Here is a 15,363-nt window from a genome sequence, read left to right as displayed (position 1 = left end):
GCCTGGGGGGGTGACGACTCTCTTTTTGGGGGTCCCCCTCCCCCCAAGCCAGGAAATCTAAAGGCCGGTGGGAACTACTGTGCCCCCCCCCCGCAGTTAGGGGAGGGGGGATCGTCATCACCCCCTTTTTCGGGAAGGGGGATCCTCATCAACCCCCCCTTTCGGGAAGGAGCTGTATTGGGGGTCCCCTAGCTGGGAATGGAGCGGGAAGGCCGCATTCCCACCCCCCCAAAACCCCCGGGAATGTGGTGGGAGCGGCCATCCCCCCATCCCCACTCCTCCTTCTTCCTCCTCCTCCTCCTCCTCGTCCTCCTCCTCCCTCTCGCCGTCACCGCGGGGGCCAGGCCTGAGCTTCATCGTCATCGTCATCATCTTCCTCTGTGTGGTTTCCCCCCTCCTCCCTCCCCATCCACCCACCCACCCATCCATCCCAAAATCCCGCCAGGCCCGGCGCTCCATGGTGCGGGAAGGCGGCATGGCCCGGACCCCTTACAGCTCCTCGCAGGACATCCAGATGGACGTCTTGGACAACGCCGCGCTCCAGGTGACACCCCCGGGAATTTCGGGGGGTCGGGGGTGGCAGCACCGCCCACACCCCGCGGGGGGAACGGCGAGGGGGCTCATCCCGTGGAATTCCCACATCGCCTCGGGAGCAATGGATGGGGCTCATCCCACCCCCGCCTCCTCCCTAATCCCTGCACCCCATAATGGTGCTCACCCCCCTCCCGGCATCCAAAATAAAGGATGTCCCCCCAACCCTGGGAGAGACCCCAAATTCTTCCCTCTCCCCACCCCTCCCACCCCCCAGTTTCCCAATTCCCGCGGGTTTGCCCACCGGGATGGGGGGTGGGTTTTGAGAGGGTGTGGGGGGTTGTTGTGCCCACAGGGAAAGTTTTAGGAATTGGGAAAACTCCGTTGGGGTGATGCCCCCCCACACACACACACAGCTTGTCCCCTTGGGTTTTGGGGGGAGGAGGGATGTGCCCCTCGCTGGTGCCAGTGGGCTGGGGGGCACTGGGGGCTGCTGGAGCAGCTCATTCCCATTCCACAGGGACAGACCCCCATCTCTTGGGGAGCATCAACCACTTGGGGTGACAGTTCTGGGGGAGGCACAGAGGACCCCGGGAAATTCCCTCTCTGAGCCCCCCACAATGTGGGGGTCCTGCATCTAAAAATACCCAGTGTGGGGACCCCCTGCCCCCAGGCTGGGTGGCAGCTGGGCCCAGCTGTCCCTTGGGGGACAGTGTGGGGGTGACAAACCCGCTCCCCCCCAGCGTGTCCCCCCACCCGAGTTACCCCACACCCCTGGAGCTGCCCAGGGTGGGCACTGGGGTCTCCCCATCTCCCCCAGTCCATCCCAGTGGGAGGGAGCAGGGGGTTCCCCTTGGGGTGGGGGGTGTGGGTGGGTGTGGGGGTGCCCATGGTGCCCACACTGGCAGGAAGGAGGGGGCTTGTGCACCACGGTGCTGTTGGGGGCTGGTGGGGCAGGGTTTGAGGTGCCCCCCAAAGCTCGACCTGCCCCCCTCGGGGGGTGCTGGTTGGGCTCTGGTTTGACTGGGAGGCTGCAGTTTGAGCCCCCTCATCTCCCTCTCCTGGAGCTGGGGGGGGGAAGGGGGGCAGAGGCGTTTTGGGGTTTTTTTGGGGGGTCCAGCCTCCCCTCATCCCCCCCCCTTTTGCTCCCCCCCAGGGCAAGTACAGCAGGCGCAAGAGCCGCTTCAAGCGCTCGGACGGCAGCACCTCCTCCGACACCACCTCCAACAGCTTCGTCCGCCAGGTGAGGGGGGGCACGGCGCTTTTGGGGGGGTCCCAGGGGCCCTTTCCCCCTGGGCAGTGAGGGGAGGGGTGCCTGGGGGGGTACAGGCTTAGCCAGACCCGGCTGTGCCCCGTCCGACCCCTCAATGCCCTGCTGGGTCCTCCAAAGCAGGAGTGTTTAGGGGGAAGGGGTGGGTTGTAGCCCCTCTGGGGGTGCCAGGGAGGGGGCACAACATTCAATCCGCTCCCCAGCCCCGTGGTTTGGCAGGGCCCCCACCCCCTGCCCGGTGCTGGGCTAAATATACCCGGGGCTGAAACCTGAGCCCCCGGAGCCCCAGCCCTGCGGCCGCCCCGCTCGCCCCCGGCTCTGCCACCATGGAGATCCCCGGCAAAGACCACCCCACCGCCCCGGTGAGCCACCCCCACGGCCCCACAGCCCCCAGGACCCTCCCGTGCCCACCCTGCCCTCGGGGCAGGCTCCCCCAGGGCTCCCTGGGGTTGGTCCCGGGAGCTGGTGGGGCTCTGTGGGGTGAGAGGGTCGTGTCTGGATGCCGGTGATCCCACCCCAAAGTCCCCCCTCTGTGGGGCAGGAGAGGGGGCAGTTGGTGTCTGCCCCATGGGTTTTGGGGAGGGGGTCCCTGGGGGGCTGCTGCCCCGTGGCTGGGGGCTGTGGGAAGGGGCTGAGCGACCCCCAAATCCCCAGTGTTTGGAAAGGTTTGGGCAAATCAGGGATGGGGGGTCTGGTGGGGCTGGGGAGGGATTATAGAGGGGCTGGGGGGGGGGCAGCCCCTGAGGGTGGTGGGTGACTTTGTCATCCCCCGTGACACCCACCCACCACCCTGGGGCTGGGGAACCCCGTGGGTGTCCCCACTGTCCCCCCCCCAGGCTCCAGGCCCGGGGTGTGAGCAGGGGGTCCCCAATCCCCACCCCAGCTCCAGCCTTGCCCTGGGGTGACCCCGAGTCTCCCCTCATTGCCCTGTCCCCATTGCCATGGGACCCCTCTTGTGGGGGTGGGGGCAACGCTGTCCCCGCTGGCCTCTCCTGGGGTGGGGGACACCCAGGGGGGTCAAGGGGGTCTCTGTTGCCCCCCTGGCTCTCGGAGAGGCCCCGGGAGGCGGCGGGAGCAGGTGGGTGTCACGTTCCCTGCCGGAGCAGTGGGAACAGCTGCCCTGTCCCTCGGCCTTCCGTAACCCCGCGGGTGGGACGGCCCCGGGCAGGGGTGGGGGCACAGGGGGGCGTGGGGGTCACAAGGCTGCAGGAATGGACTCCCTGCTTGATGGGGAAGGGCCAGGCTGGGCTGAGCTCCCCCATCCCTGCTCTCCTCCCCCAGGGCTCGGCAGAGTCCTACACCAGCCGCCCGTCGGACTCGGATGTGTCGCTGGAGGAGGACCGGGAGGCGCTGCGCAAGGAGGCCGAGCGCCAGGCCATGGCCCAGCTGGAGAAAGCCAAGGTGGGAGAGCTGCGATGGAGCCCCCCCCTGCCACCCTGCCGGCCCCCCTGGCACCCCCTGCCCTGGCAGGATGGGACCCTCGGTCGCAGGGACTCCCCCACCCCCTGGAGCAGTGGCACTGGGAAGGCAGTGGGGTCTGCCTGGTAGAACTGGGGGCCTTCCACTCTTGCACCCACTGCCTCTCAGCCATTCCCTGATGAGCCTCTCATTACCTCTGGGGTGGGGGATTGTGGCCACGGTGTCCCCAGTCCTGGCTCCGGAGCCCCCCTGGTGGCACTGGTGCTGTCACTGTCACTGTCACCGTCACCACCACCTGCCTGGCCTGTGGGGGGGCAGCAGGGTGGGATCTCGTGCTGTGGGGTGGGCAGGGGGTGCATCCTGACCCCTGTCCTTGCATCCTGACCCCTGTCCTTGCATCCTGACCCCCTGTCCTTGGGCAGACGAAGCCGGTGGCGTTTGCCGTGCGCACCAACGTGGGCTACAACCCCTCGGCCACCGACGACGTGCCCGTGCAGGGCATGGCCATCTGCTTCGAGCCCAAGGACTTCCTGCACATCAAGGAGGTGGGCAGCGGGCTGGGGGGGGAGAGGGGCTGGTGGCAGCCTCGGAGTGGGTTTTGGGGGGCAGTTTTAAGGTGTTTCCCATCTCCCCCCACCGTCCCCGGCGCAGAAGTACAACAACGACTGGTGGATCGGGCGGCTGGTGAAGGAGGGCTGCGAGGTGGGCTTCATCCCCAGCCCCGTCAAGCTGGAGAACATGAGGCTGCTGCAGGAGCAGAAGATGAGGCAGAGCCGCCTGAGCTCGAGGTGGGGCTCGCCCCGACCCCCCCATCCCTTCACAGCCTCCCTCTGTCCCACCCTCACCCCCTTCCTTTCCCCCCGTGCTTCTCCCCTCCAGCAAATCCGGGGACAACTCCAGCTCCAGCCTGGGTGATGTGGTGACAGGGACCCGCCGGCCCACGCCCCCAGCCAGCGGTAAGAGTGTCCCCCCTCAGCCCAGGGGGGTCCTTCCCCCACCTCCCCACGGGTAGGAGTGTCTGGGGTCCCCTCAGCCCCACATCCAGCCTGGGGGGATCCTCCCCCCACCTCCCCTTCACCCACAGCCCACCCCTCCGCCCCGGGTGCAGGCAGGGCACACCCCCTTCCCCCAGAGACCCCTCTCCCCTGCTTCTCCCCTTCCTGCCCCACCACCCTCCCAGGCCCCTCATCTCCATCATTCCCCTTCTTCCATCGCCATTACCGCTCTTCTTCTCTCCCTGCCGTGTCCCGGCCCCGGCTCGGGCCGTCCCCAGGTGCCCTGGACATGCCCAGCTTTGCCTTTGACCCCGATGAGTTAGAGGAGGAGGAGGCCTTGGAGACCCAGCGCTCCCCTAAGAGTAGCGTGAGCAGTGTCACCACCCCCCCCGCCCACAACAAGCGCATCCCCTTCTTTAGGAAGGTAAAAGGGCCCCCCCCAACCCCACTCGCCTCGCCTGCTGCACCCGCTGCCTGCCCTAACCCTGCCAGGGGGCTGGGGGCACCCCACGGGGCTGGGGGGCACCCACTGCCCCAGCACCCCCAGCACTGCAGCATGGGCATGACCCCCTGCACCCAGGGCTGGGGGGGGTCAGTGTGGGGCTGTGACCCCCCTGTGGGCCATGGGATGGGTCAGCCCGTGGCTCTGACCCCCCATAGTCCGTGGGTTGAATCCATCCATGGCCACATTCCCCCATGAGCCATGGGGATGGATCAGCCAGTGACTATTTCCCCCCTTCCACCCATGGTCTTTGGGAGGGATCCATCCATGTCTTGATCCTCCACACCGTGGTCCATGGGATGGATCAGCCCGTGGCTGTGACCCCCCCATGGTCCATGGGATGGATCAGCCCGTGCCCCCCCAGACCCCCCCAGTGTGTGCATGGTGTGTGCCAGCACGGCCGCTGTCTCATCCCCCCCTGCGACTGGGAATGGAACATTCCTGCCCCCCCCCAAACTGCCCACAAGCTGGGGGGCTTCGGGCACAACCACAACCCAGGGCGGGGGGGTGGGGGGTCTGCAGGGACGTCTGGGGGTGGTCCCAACCGCCCCCCACACCCTGCAGAGCCCCCGCTGGGCCCCCAGGTCTGACCCTGAGCGGGAGATGCTTCATGTGTAACACACACACGTGTCCTTGGGGGCACCCCCTGGGGTGACACACGTGTCCCCTGGGTCACACATGTGTTCCCTGGGGCACCCCCTGGGTGACACACGTGTCCCCTGGGTCACACATGTGTTCCCTGGGGCACCCCCTGGGGTGACACATGTCCCCTGGGGTCACACATGTGTTCCCTGAGTCACACATGTGTCCTTCAATCACCCCTGGGGACCCACACGCGTGTCCTTCGGGCACCCCCGGGGCGTTACACGCGTGTCCCCTGGGTGACACGCGTGTCCCCGTGCCCCCCCACCCCCGGTGCCCCCCGTGCCCGCGGGTAACACGCATGCCTTGTTTGTCTCCTCTCGCCCCCCGGCCCCCGCGGCCCTCGGGACGTAGCGAAGCAGAAGCAGAAGTCGGTGAGTAGCGTCAGGACCCCCGGCAGGGGATGGGCAGGGGTGGGTGGTTGGGTGGATGGGGTGCCCCCCGCTTGCAGCCCCCTCAAACCCCCCTTAGAGCTGCCCTTGCAGGGGCGAAGCTGAGCGTGTCCCCCACCCCGTGTCCCCCCTCCATGCCCCGCTGACCCCCCGCTCTGTCCCCAGGCCGAGCACGTGCCCCCCTACGACGTGGTGCCCTCCATGCGCCCCATCATCCTCGTGGGGCCGTCGCTGAAGGGCTATGAGGTGAGCACTGGTCGGCACGGGGTGGGGGGCACAGTGTGTGGGGGGGGTGGATCCCGGCCCCATGGTGTCCCTCCCTCCCTGCCTTTCCCCCCTCCAAGGTCACGGACATGATGCAGAAAGCCCTGTTTGACTTCCTGAAGCATCGCTTTGATGGCAGGTGAGGTGGGGGGGTCTCTGGCTGGGGGACCCCTTACCCCATAGAGGGACCCCAAAACCCATGGGAGGACCTGTAACCCCATAGAGGGACCCTGAAACCTGTGAGGAGAGCCTTAATCACAGGAGAGGAGTCCTAATCTCAGGGGAAGACCCCTAAACCCATGGGAGGACCCCTAATCCCACGGGTGGGGGCCCCCTAAAACCGCAGCGGGACCCTAATGGGGAATCCTGCAGCTCCAGCAGCCCTGAGCATGGGAGGGGGTGGCAGGAGGGCCCCCCCAGGGGTTGGGGGTGCATATATGGGGGGGTCTCACCCCCCTCCCCGTGCCTCCAGGATCTCCATCACGCGGGTCACGGCCGACATCTCCCTGGCCAAGCGCTCCGTGCTCAACAACCCCAGCAAACACACCATCATCGAGCGCTCCAGCACCCGCTCCAGCCTGGGTACGGCCCCCCCACCAGCCCCCCTGGGGGCAACAGGACCCCCCAAGCCTCCATCTGTATCAGCCCCCAGCCCGCCCCGGGGTGCTCGTGGGGTGTGGGGGTGTGGGGTGATCAACCCCGCGCCCTGCGCTCCCCCCGTGTGACTCAGCCCCTCCTCCTCCTCCTCCTCCTCCCCCTCCTCCTCCTCCTCCTCCTCCCCCTCCTCCTCTTTTATCTTCTCTGTTGTGTTTTTCTTTCCTGTTTCTCCTTTTCCTTTTGGGGTTCCTCCCCTCCGTGCCGCTTCCTTCCTCCCCTGCTCCTGATACAGATGTCTTGGGTATGTAACACGGGGTCCCCCCCTGGCAGCCCCCCCCTGCCCTGCCCGGCGGGGGGCACTGGGGACGTGTCCCCTTGGATCCTGTCACTTGGGCACAGCCACCTGGGCAGAGTGGGGTTGGGGACGCCCTGGTGGCACAGCCCCATGTGTGTGTGTGGTTCAGGGGGGCTCTGCCCCTTCCTCACCCACCTGGAGCCCCCCAGTCCCACCTCCCTCCCGTGGCTGGGGTGACACTGGAGTGGCCGAGTCCCAGTGCAGACCCCTCGTGCCCCCCACCCCGTCTCCCAGCCGTTGTCCCCACGTGTGTCCCCTGACCCCCCTGTCCGTGTGTCCCTCCCTCCCCAGCCGAGGTGCAGAGCGAGACCGAGCGGATCTTCGAGCTGGCCCGGACACTGCAGTTGGTGGCCCTGGACGCCGACACCATCAACCACCCGGCCCAGCTGGCCAAGACCTCCCTGGCCCCCATCATCGTCTACATCAAAATCACCTCCCCCAAGGTGGGTCTGGGGGTCCTGGGGCGGGCTAGGGGCATGTCCAGCTCCCTCCCTGCTGTGCTGGGGGGGCTGGGCAGGGTCCAGCCGTGTCCCTGAGGCCACTCTGAGCTGATCTCTCCTGCCCCAGGTGCTGCAGCGCCTGGTGAAGTCGCGGGGCAAGTCCCAGGCGAAGCATCTCAACGTGCAGATGGTGGCCTCGGACAAGCTGGCGCAGTGCCCACCTGTGAGTGTGCCACGCCCTCTCTGACCCCGCCCACCTGTCCCAACCTCTGTCACCAGTCGGTCCCACCCTCTCCCACTGACCCCGCCCTGTCCCATAGGCTGCGCCCTGAGCCCAGGTGTCCCTCCCTCTCCCACTGCTCCCACCTTGTCCTGCAGGCTCTGCCCTTTCCCGTGGGCTTCACCTTGTCCATAAGGATCCACCTTGCCCATAGGGATCCACCTTGTCCATAGGGATCCACCTTGTCCATAGGGATCCACCTTGTCCATAGGGCCCTGCCCTTGCTCCCAAAACCCCATTCCTTTCCAATGGCCCTGCCCTTTTCTATCAGCTCCACCCTTTTCCATTAGCTCCACCCTGTCCTATAGGCTCTGCTGTGTCCTCTAGGCTCCCCCATGTCCTATAAGCCCCGCCCTATCTTATAGGGTCTGCCCCATCCTATAAGCCCCTCCGTATCCTATAGTCTTCACCCCGTCCCTCTGCTCTGCCCCACGTCCCCACTGCCCTCCCCTGTCCCCGCCCCAGGAGATGTTCGACATCGTGCTGGACGAGAACCAGCTGGAGGAGGCCTGTGAGCACCTGGCCGAGTACCTGGAGGCCTACTGGAAGGCCACGCACCCCCCCAGCAGCAACCCCCCGAACCCGCTGCTGAACCGCACCATGGCCTCGGCGGCGCTGGCCGCCAGCCCCGCGCCCGTCTCCAACCTCCAGGTACAGGTGCTCACCTCCCTGCGCAGGAACCTCAACCTGTGGGGCCGAGAGGCCACCCCCAGCCCCCCCGGAGCCCTCGAGGAGCACGCGCTGTGAGGAGGTGGCGGCGGGGACAACCCCCCCCCCGGCCCCTCTGGGGTACCCCCGGGATCGGGGACATCCAGGGAAACACGGCCCCCCCATTCCTCATCCGGGTGTGGGGCAGTCCCTGGGATCTCCCCACCTTGGGGACCTGTTTCCCCCTTGGGTTTGGGGCCATCCCTGGGATCGGGGTCACCCCAGGGACCTGCTCCCCTTCCCGGATCGGGGCCATCCCTGGGATCGGCCCTGGGGATCTCTCCCTGCCTGGGACAGGTGCCAGCCCTACATTTGGGTCTCCTGGGGCCCCTTCCAAGGCCTGAAGCCCACCCTGTGGGGGATTGGGAACCCCCAGGATCTGCCCCCTTTGAGCCCCCCTCTGTGCCCTCTTATGGGCTGCAGACCCCCATTCCCACAGCCTCTGCAGGGGGGGCCGTGGTGGGGTCGAGGCTTTGGGGGTGTCCTGGTGTGGTCCAGCTGGGCAGGGGGGCACAACCCCCCATCCCACCACGGCCAGTACGGTGCTGAGCCGGGGGTCCTGCAGCCCCCCCGAGAGCAGGAGGCAGAGCAGGGATGAGTGTCCTGTGTCGTCTGTCGCTAATTCTCCCAGCGAGCTGGACACTGCTGGTGCTCCATCCCCCCCAACCCTGCACCCCCATCCTGCATCCCCCCACCCCTGCACTGCTCCCCCCTGCCCCGGTGACCCCCAGGCTGAGACCTGCTGCGCTCGTGTCACGAGTGAGCGACACGGGCAGGCCGTGCTGGGCAGCATGTGCCCCCTCCCCGCCGGTAACACCCCCCACTAACCCCCTGCCTGTCCGGCCCCGCATGGTGTGGTTGCTTCTCCCCTCCAGGGTCCGTTCCCGGAGGGGGAGCAGGGCCGGGCCCGGCCGGGACCGGGGGGCCGTGGGCAGGGCAGAGCCCCCCCGGCCCCCACCCGGCCCGGCCCCCGCAGCCTGTGCCGCCAGGACACCTTCGACTCGGAGCCCGCGGGCTCGGCGGGCACGGAGCCCGGCGATTCCTGCTGCATGGACATCGAGATGGACCCCGTCGAGGAGGAGCCCCCCGGGGACGGGGCCGAGGAGGGCCGGGGGCTGCGGGGCCGAGCCAAGGGCCAGGAGCCCCTGGGCCTGGGGGAGGGCGAGGGCTGGGGGCAGGACGTTTACATCCGTTAGGGTGAGGGGCTGCGGGCACTGCTGGTTTTGGGGTGGGGGAGACCCTGCCCGGTTGCCTCTGTGCCCCCCCAGCCCGGCCAGCAGTGCCATGGGGAGCCCCTGCTTTGCCCTAAGGGGCTCCCCCTGCCCCACTCTTTGGCGAGGGGGGGGTCTCCCTGTGCCCATCCACCACAGCCCCCCCAGCATCTCGCGGTGCCTCGGGCCCCCCTGCCTGGCAGGGACAGCAAGTGACCAAAGGGGACCCGGCGTGTCCCCGTCCCCTGCCCTGGGTGTGGGGTGGGGGGCTGTGCACCCCCCCCAGCCCTGCCTGCTGGCTGCCCCCCACTTCTCCATGGTGCTCTTGGCCCCCAGGGCTGGCCGTGGCAGTGGGGGGGTCCCTGCCAGCTGCCCCCCACCCCAGCCAGTGCCTGCCCACAGCCCCCCGCTCCGGGGGGGTGCATGTGTGTGGTGTGTGCAGGGCTTTGGGGGGCTCCTGCTGCCCCTGGCTGTGCCCCCCCCGGGGTGCTGCCTGCCCGGGGAGGGGAGGGGGCAGTTTGCATGTGTTTGCCTTGGAGGGGCTCTGCCTGAACTGGGGAGGGGGTGGGGGGTAAATCTGAGCCAGTTTTGGGGTCTAACCCGTGCTAACAGCTGCCCAGCCCTGGCCTGCCCTGGGGTGCCCGGAGGGTCCCGCTGCCCTGGGACCTCTGGGGTGCACTGGGCAGTGCCAGGCCCCTGTCCCACCCCCCCCAAAAACCCCCCTGTGCCAACCCCCACCGTGCCTGTCCAGCCGTGTCTGTCTGTCTGTCTGTCCGTCAGCCTCTGTCCGTCCCCCCTTGGCCCCCCCCAACACCCTGGGGCACTGCCTTGTCCTGTGCCTGCCCCAGGGGCATCCCTTGTGCCCCCCCCCCAGCTCTGTGGGGGTGACCACCCCAGGGTGGGGGTGGGGATACCCCCCATCCAGCCCTCCCCGTGGGGCTGGGCTTGTCTCACTTATGGGGCAGCCCCCTGCCCCCCACCCCGGGGCGATCCTGGGGGTCCCCGGGGTCACTGCCTTACCCAGACCACCAGCCCAGGGCAGGGGGCTCAGGGGCACCCAGCTCTGCCGCTGCCAAGCTGCCCCCACCCACGTGTGCCTCAGTTTCCCCCCTTTTTTTGAGGGGGGGGACGACACACACTCGGTGTCACTGCCTGCCAAGTGCTTTGAGCCCCCCCTGCCCCAGTGCTCGCCCTCGTGGTGGCCACAACCTGGGCAGCGGGGCCCCCCCCCGGCCCCCCCGCGGGCAGAGGGACGTCCCGTATTTATGTCACTCCACAAACTTTTAATTTAAAGACCCGACAAAGTGTATTTTATTTATTTATTCTCGTTGGTTTGTGTGTGTGTGTGTGTTGGGAGGGGAGGGGGGGAAGGGGACTCGCCCCGCTCGCTTGGTTCTTTGTAATAAACATTTCGGTGAGATCTGTCCCCACGGCTGAGCCTGGTGGGGGGTCTGGGGGCACGGGGGACACACACACGAGGAGGGGGCTGCAACCACCGGGGCTCAGCTCTCAGCTCTGCAGAGACCCCCTGGCTGGGCCTTGGGGGTGCCCAGGGAGGGGGCTGGGACTGGGATGGAGCTGGGACTGGGATGGAGCTGGGACCAGCCCGGCTCCCGGGAAGGGGCACAGACCCGATGTGGGTGGGGGTCAGGGGGCTCTGGCCCCTCCTCTGCCAGGGCACCGGCAGCCGTCGGGCTCGGCGCGGCGCTGGGCCGGGTTTATCGGCGCTAGGCCGGGTCTGGACACGCCACGGACACGCTATTTACAGGGAATAAATAATGGAGCTGGAGCTCAGGGCTGCCGGCACCTCCACTCGCTCTTCTCCAGCTGGTACTGGAACGCCTTCCTGGGGAGAGGACACGGGGTGTCAGTGGGAACAGGGACATCAGTGGGAACGGGGACATCAATGGGAACGGGACATCAATGCCACCCCAATCCCTGCCCCACTGCCACCCCCAAAACCCAGGGCACACCCAGCTGTCCCCCACTCCCCATCCCCACCCCGTACTCACTCTCTCCCGGGTGGGCTGGGCCTGCACACCAGGCCGGCCTGGCAGGGGCACACCTGGTTGATGCTGAAGGCGAGACCCCCGGGGGGCACGTGGCAGCTCTGGGCCAGTGCCAGGCGCCGCTGGCACACGAGCTCGCCGTGCTGCCGGGCACAGCAGCCGCCCGCCCCACAGTCCTCGTCCCGCTGGCACCGGGCTCCTGGCAGGGCAGAAAATCGCATTTAGGAGAGGGGACCCCCACCCTGACCCCCAGTTTGGGGCTCCCCATCACCCCTCGGTGCAGCACCACCCCATCGGCACCTCGCAAAGGTGACACCGGGGGGGTTGTCCCCTGGTGTCCCCCCCACCCCAGAGGCTCCACTCACCCTCCTGCCCGTGGGGCACGGGCTGCTGGCACTTGCCGAACATGCAGAGGAGGCCGTGGGCGCAGTGGGGGTCGCGGCGGCAGAATTGCCCCGCGGGGCGGGCGGGCAGGCACAGCCCGAAGTGCTCGTCACAGAAGTGGCCCTGGGCACAGGGGGCGGCCGGGCTGCAGGGGGTCACCTGCAGGGAGGGGACACATGGCACATCAGGAGCGGCCAGACCCCATCTCCGAGCCCTTTCCTGACCCTATCCCTCACCCCATCCCTGAGCCGTTTCCCGCAGTGACTCCAGGGTTTGATTTTTTTTTTTTTTTTCCTCGCTGGGAAAAGAAAACGCGGGGGGGCGCGGGGCCCTAAAAGTGGTGCTCCAGGTGAGGCTCGAACTCACAACCTCGGCATCGCTCGCGTACCGCCCTATAAGTACCGCGCGCTGACCGATTGCGCCACTGGAGCGCCCGGCGCCCCTGCGCGCCCCGCGCCCCGGCCCGCCCGCCTCGCCCCTGCCGGCCCGCCCCCGCGCGGCCCCTGGCCCCCGCAGCCCCGCCCCGGGCAAAGAGACCGCAGACCCCGACCCCGGGAGCGCCGTGTGGGGTCACCCCACGCCGGGTAGAGCGTTCTGTGCCCACCCGCTCCCACCCCTCCTTCCAACCCATCCCCCGCCCTGGGAGCCTGCAAAGTCTGCGCCCGTCCCTGGGTCTAAACCCACCTTTCACCTTCCGCTGCGCCCACCCCTGTTGCCCACTCTGGGTTTAAATGCACCCTCCCACCCCTGTGCCCGCCCTGTTGCAAACCCGTTTCCCATCCCTGTGCCCGCGCTATTCCGAGCCCCCCGCCCGCCTCTGTGCCCACCCTCTGTGCCCACCCTCTGTGCCCACTCTGGGTTTAAATGCATCTCCCTCCCCTATGCCCACTCTGGCTGCAAATTCCGTGCTCCAAACCCCCCTCTCAGCCCTGCTCCCACCCCGGCTTCCACCCCTATGCCCACCCTGTCCATCTCCCACCCTGCTGTACCCCCGGGGGTCCCTCATCCCTCACCTCCTCCATGTCGCTCCCTGGGCCGGGGTTTCTGCCCAGGGCGGCCGCATCCGGCGGGTGCTGGGGCAGGGAGAACATCCATGCCCAGAGGTGCCCGGCGGCGGGGGGCAGGAGCCAGGCGACGAGGCAGAGGATGGCCGGGGATGTCACCATGGTGCTGGTGCTGGTGCTGGCGGCGGCGGTGGCAGCTCGACCGGGGCCAGGGGTTTATGTAGCCCCGGGCTATCTCGGCCCCCGCTGCTAAAACTGTTTGCCCACCTAATGGGGTGGGAGGAGGCAATCAGGGGTTAAGGGATTTACATAATTGCCAGCCTTCCCCTCGGGGGGTGGCATCAGCCCCAGGGCAAACAGCCCCCCCCCGGAGCAGTCTGGCTCCGGCGCCAGCCGTGGGTGCAGCCTGGGATGCCCCCAGAGCTCAGGAGCGTGGTATGTGCAGTTTGGGGTGCCCTGTGTGCCCCTATAGCTCAGGGGGGCGGTGGGTGCAGCCTGGGGTGCCCTCTCCAGCCCCCCGGGTAACCCCATGTCTTGGGGTCCTCCCCCGTGCCCCTCAGATCCCCCCACAGCTTAGGATGGGTGGTGGGTGCAGCCTGAGGTCCCCACAACTCAGATCCCCCCATAACTCGGGGTGACCCTGGGTGTAGTCTGGGGTGCCCTGTGTCCCCCCACAGCTCAGGGGGGTGGTGTGTACAGTTTGGGGTTCCCTGTGTCGCCACCAGCCCCTCGGGTACCCCCTCAGTTCCCTGGTTTGTCCCCCCTTTCCCGGGGTGTTGGGACACGGCACAGCGGGGACGAGGGGCAGGCAACAGGATAAAGTGGGGGACAAAGGCTGGGACCCCCGGGACGGGCAGCGGCGGGCACACGGTTGGCATCTGACCCGTGTTTGTGTGTCCCCCGTGTCCCCCCCTTCCCGGTGCATCCCCCTCCTCCATCCCGCCCCATCCCGGGGTGACGGGATTCGCACCTTCCCTAACGCTCCTGCAAATGGGGTGTTTGCCCACCCCGCCCTTATCTCCCGGGCCGGCGCTGGGACACCGCCCCCCTCCAGCGCATCCCCCAGACGGTGTCACCTCCGTGTCCCCAAACACGCGGGGGGGCTCAGCCAGGCCCTCCAATACACTTTGGGCCCATCCACTCCGGGGGATCCCCAATTCCCAGGGGCACGGGGGGGCTGTGACATCGCTACAGGGGGGGTTTCTCCCCGAGGGCAGTGGGGACGGGATAGAACCGGGGGGTCGCTGGGAGTGGGGTGCACTGGGGTCTCTGGGGACGTGGGGAACCCCCTCCCTTGGGTGTGGTGTGATTCCCTCTGCCTTCGTGCCTCAGTTTCCCCGGCCGTGAAAAGGGGGATGGCGAGGCTTGCGGGTGACCAGGGACACGGGGCTCGCACTGGGGTGACCCCAAACCTTTCTCCCGGTGTCCCAGGACGAGGCAGTGCCCGGGACGGGCCACCAGGATCCGCCCCCCTCACCCCGCGTGTTTGCCCAGCGGCTTTGGGAGCAAATATTGACCCCGCTGCCGGGCACAATCACGGCCGCTGTCCCCATCCGTCCCCCGCTGGCTCCGGATAATCCCCCCCAGCGCCACGGGGACCCCGCCCGGCGGCTCTGCTCCCCCAAAACCCCCGCGTTGGGCTGTCACGGGGCGGGGGTCCCACGCAGCCCCAAAACCCTACGGGGGGGGACGCACAGCCTGGACCCGCTGTGCGAACATCGGGGGTCCTGCTCTCTGCAGGGGGCTCGGAGGGCTTGACGGCGCCGTGTCCCCCACCCCCGACCACTCACTTGATGAGAATGGGGGGCACCTGCTTAGGAGCTGGATCCCGCTGCCCCCCGCAGCCTCTCGCTGTGTAGGGACACTGGGGGGGTGTGGGGCGGGTGAGACGGGGGGACGGGAGCGTGTGGGTGCGCTGGGGCTGTGCGTGCGCGGGTGGGGGTGTCCGTGGGTGGGTGTGCAGCCAGAGGGACGCTCCTATGGCCAGCGGCAGGTACCGTCCCCATCGGGGGTATAGCTCAGTGGTAGAGCATTTGACTGCAGATCAAGAGGTCCCCGGTTCAAATTCGGGTGCCCCCTCATTTTCCTCCCCACCCGTGGGTGTCCCCCCTATTTTTTCATACCCTTTTTGCTCGCCCCTCAAGCCCCAGCAGCGAAGGGAGGGCGCGTCCTGCTCCCCCCCGCGCCCCCAGCCCCGGGTGTACCAGCTGGGGACGGTGCTTTGTCTTGCACGAGGAGGATCCAGCTTTTGGGTATCCCCCCTCCCGCCGCCCCCCCTCTGCCTCCTCAGTTCCGAGCAGCCGCAGGACCCCCACACTGCCCCACGCACCCCCTCGGATTGTCCATGGGAGGGGTGTAGG

At 68.1% G+C, this 15,363-nt stretch overlaps 2 protein-coding genes and 2 non-coding genes across 5 annotated transcripts; 2 read left to right on the top strand and 2 right to left on the bottom strand.

Moving 5' to 3' along the window:
• Positions 1-387: 387 nt before the first annotated feature.
• Positions 388-10,928, top strand: CACNB1 (calcium voltage-gated channel auxiliary subunit beta 1). 2 transcript variants are annotated; one of them, XM_050330783.1, is made up of 14 exons: positions 388-544; positions 1,688-1,774; positions 3,083-3,202; positions 3,643-3,765; positions 3,872-4,008; positions 4,100-4,176; positions 5,714-5,733; positions 5,917-5,997; positions 6,096-6,154; positions 6,488-6,597; positions 7,259-7,410; positions 7,535-7,630; positions 8,153-8,338; positions 9,271-10,928. In XM_050330783.1, exons 1-14 carry the CDS (start codon positions 458-460, stop codon positions 9,589-9,591), a joined length of 1,656 nt encoding a protein of 551 aa, XP_050186740.1. In that variant the 5' UTR covers positions 388-457; the 3' UTR covers positions 9,592-10,928. The 2 variants fall into 2 exon arrangements, with proteins under 2 accessions (XP_050186740.1, XP_050186741.1); XM_050330784.1 differs by lacking the exon at positions 5,714-5,733 and adding an exon at positions 4,494-4,639 and having other exon boundaries at positions 404-544.
• Positions 10,894-13,186, bottom strand: LOC126648093 (dickkopf-related protein 3-like). Its single transcript, XM_050330795.1, has 4 exons — positions 13,013-13,186; positions 11,981-12,158; positions 11,619-11,814; positions 10,894-11,452 (listed from the first exon to the last, which is right to left on the bottom strand). The coding sequence occupies exons 1-4, from the start codon at positions 13,163-13,165 to the stop codon at positions 11,398-11,400; spliced, it is 582 nt and encodes a 193-aa protein (XP_050186752.1). The 5' UTR covers positions 13,166-13,186; the 3' UTR covers positions 10,894-11,397.
• Positions 12,341-12,430, bottom strand: TRNAI-UAU (transfer RNA isoleucine (anticodon UAU)). The gene is given in 2 exon segments: positions 12,341-12,376; positions 12,393-12,430. It is a non-coding gene; the product is annotated as a tRNA-Ile (tRNA).
• Positions 13,187-15,010: 1,824 nt separating the features above from the next.
• Positions 15,011-15,082, top strand: TRNAC-GCA (transfer RNA cysteine (anticodon GCA)). The gene has a single exon. It is a non-coding gene; the product is annotated as a tRNA-Cys (tRNA).
• The last annotated feature ends 281 nt before the right edge of the window (positions 15,083-15,363 follow it).

This window comes from Myiozetetes cayanensis, unplaced genomic scaffold, assembly GCF_022539395.1.
Source record: "Myiozetetes cayanensis isolate MyiCay16 unplaced genomic scaffold, myiCay2020 scf44, whole genome shotgun sequence".
Classification (NCBI taxonomy): domain Eukaryota; kingdom Metazoa; phylum Chordata; class Aves; order Passeriformes; family Tyrannidae; genus Myiozetetes; species Myiozetetes cayanensis.
The sequence above is the reverse complement of the archived record's forward strand: the minus strand, read 5'-3'. Positions and strand labels throughout refer to the sequence as shown.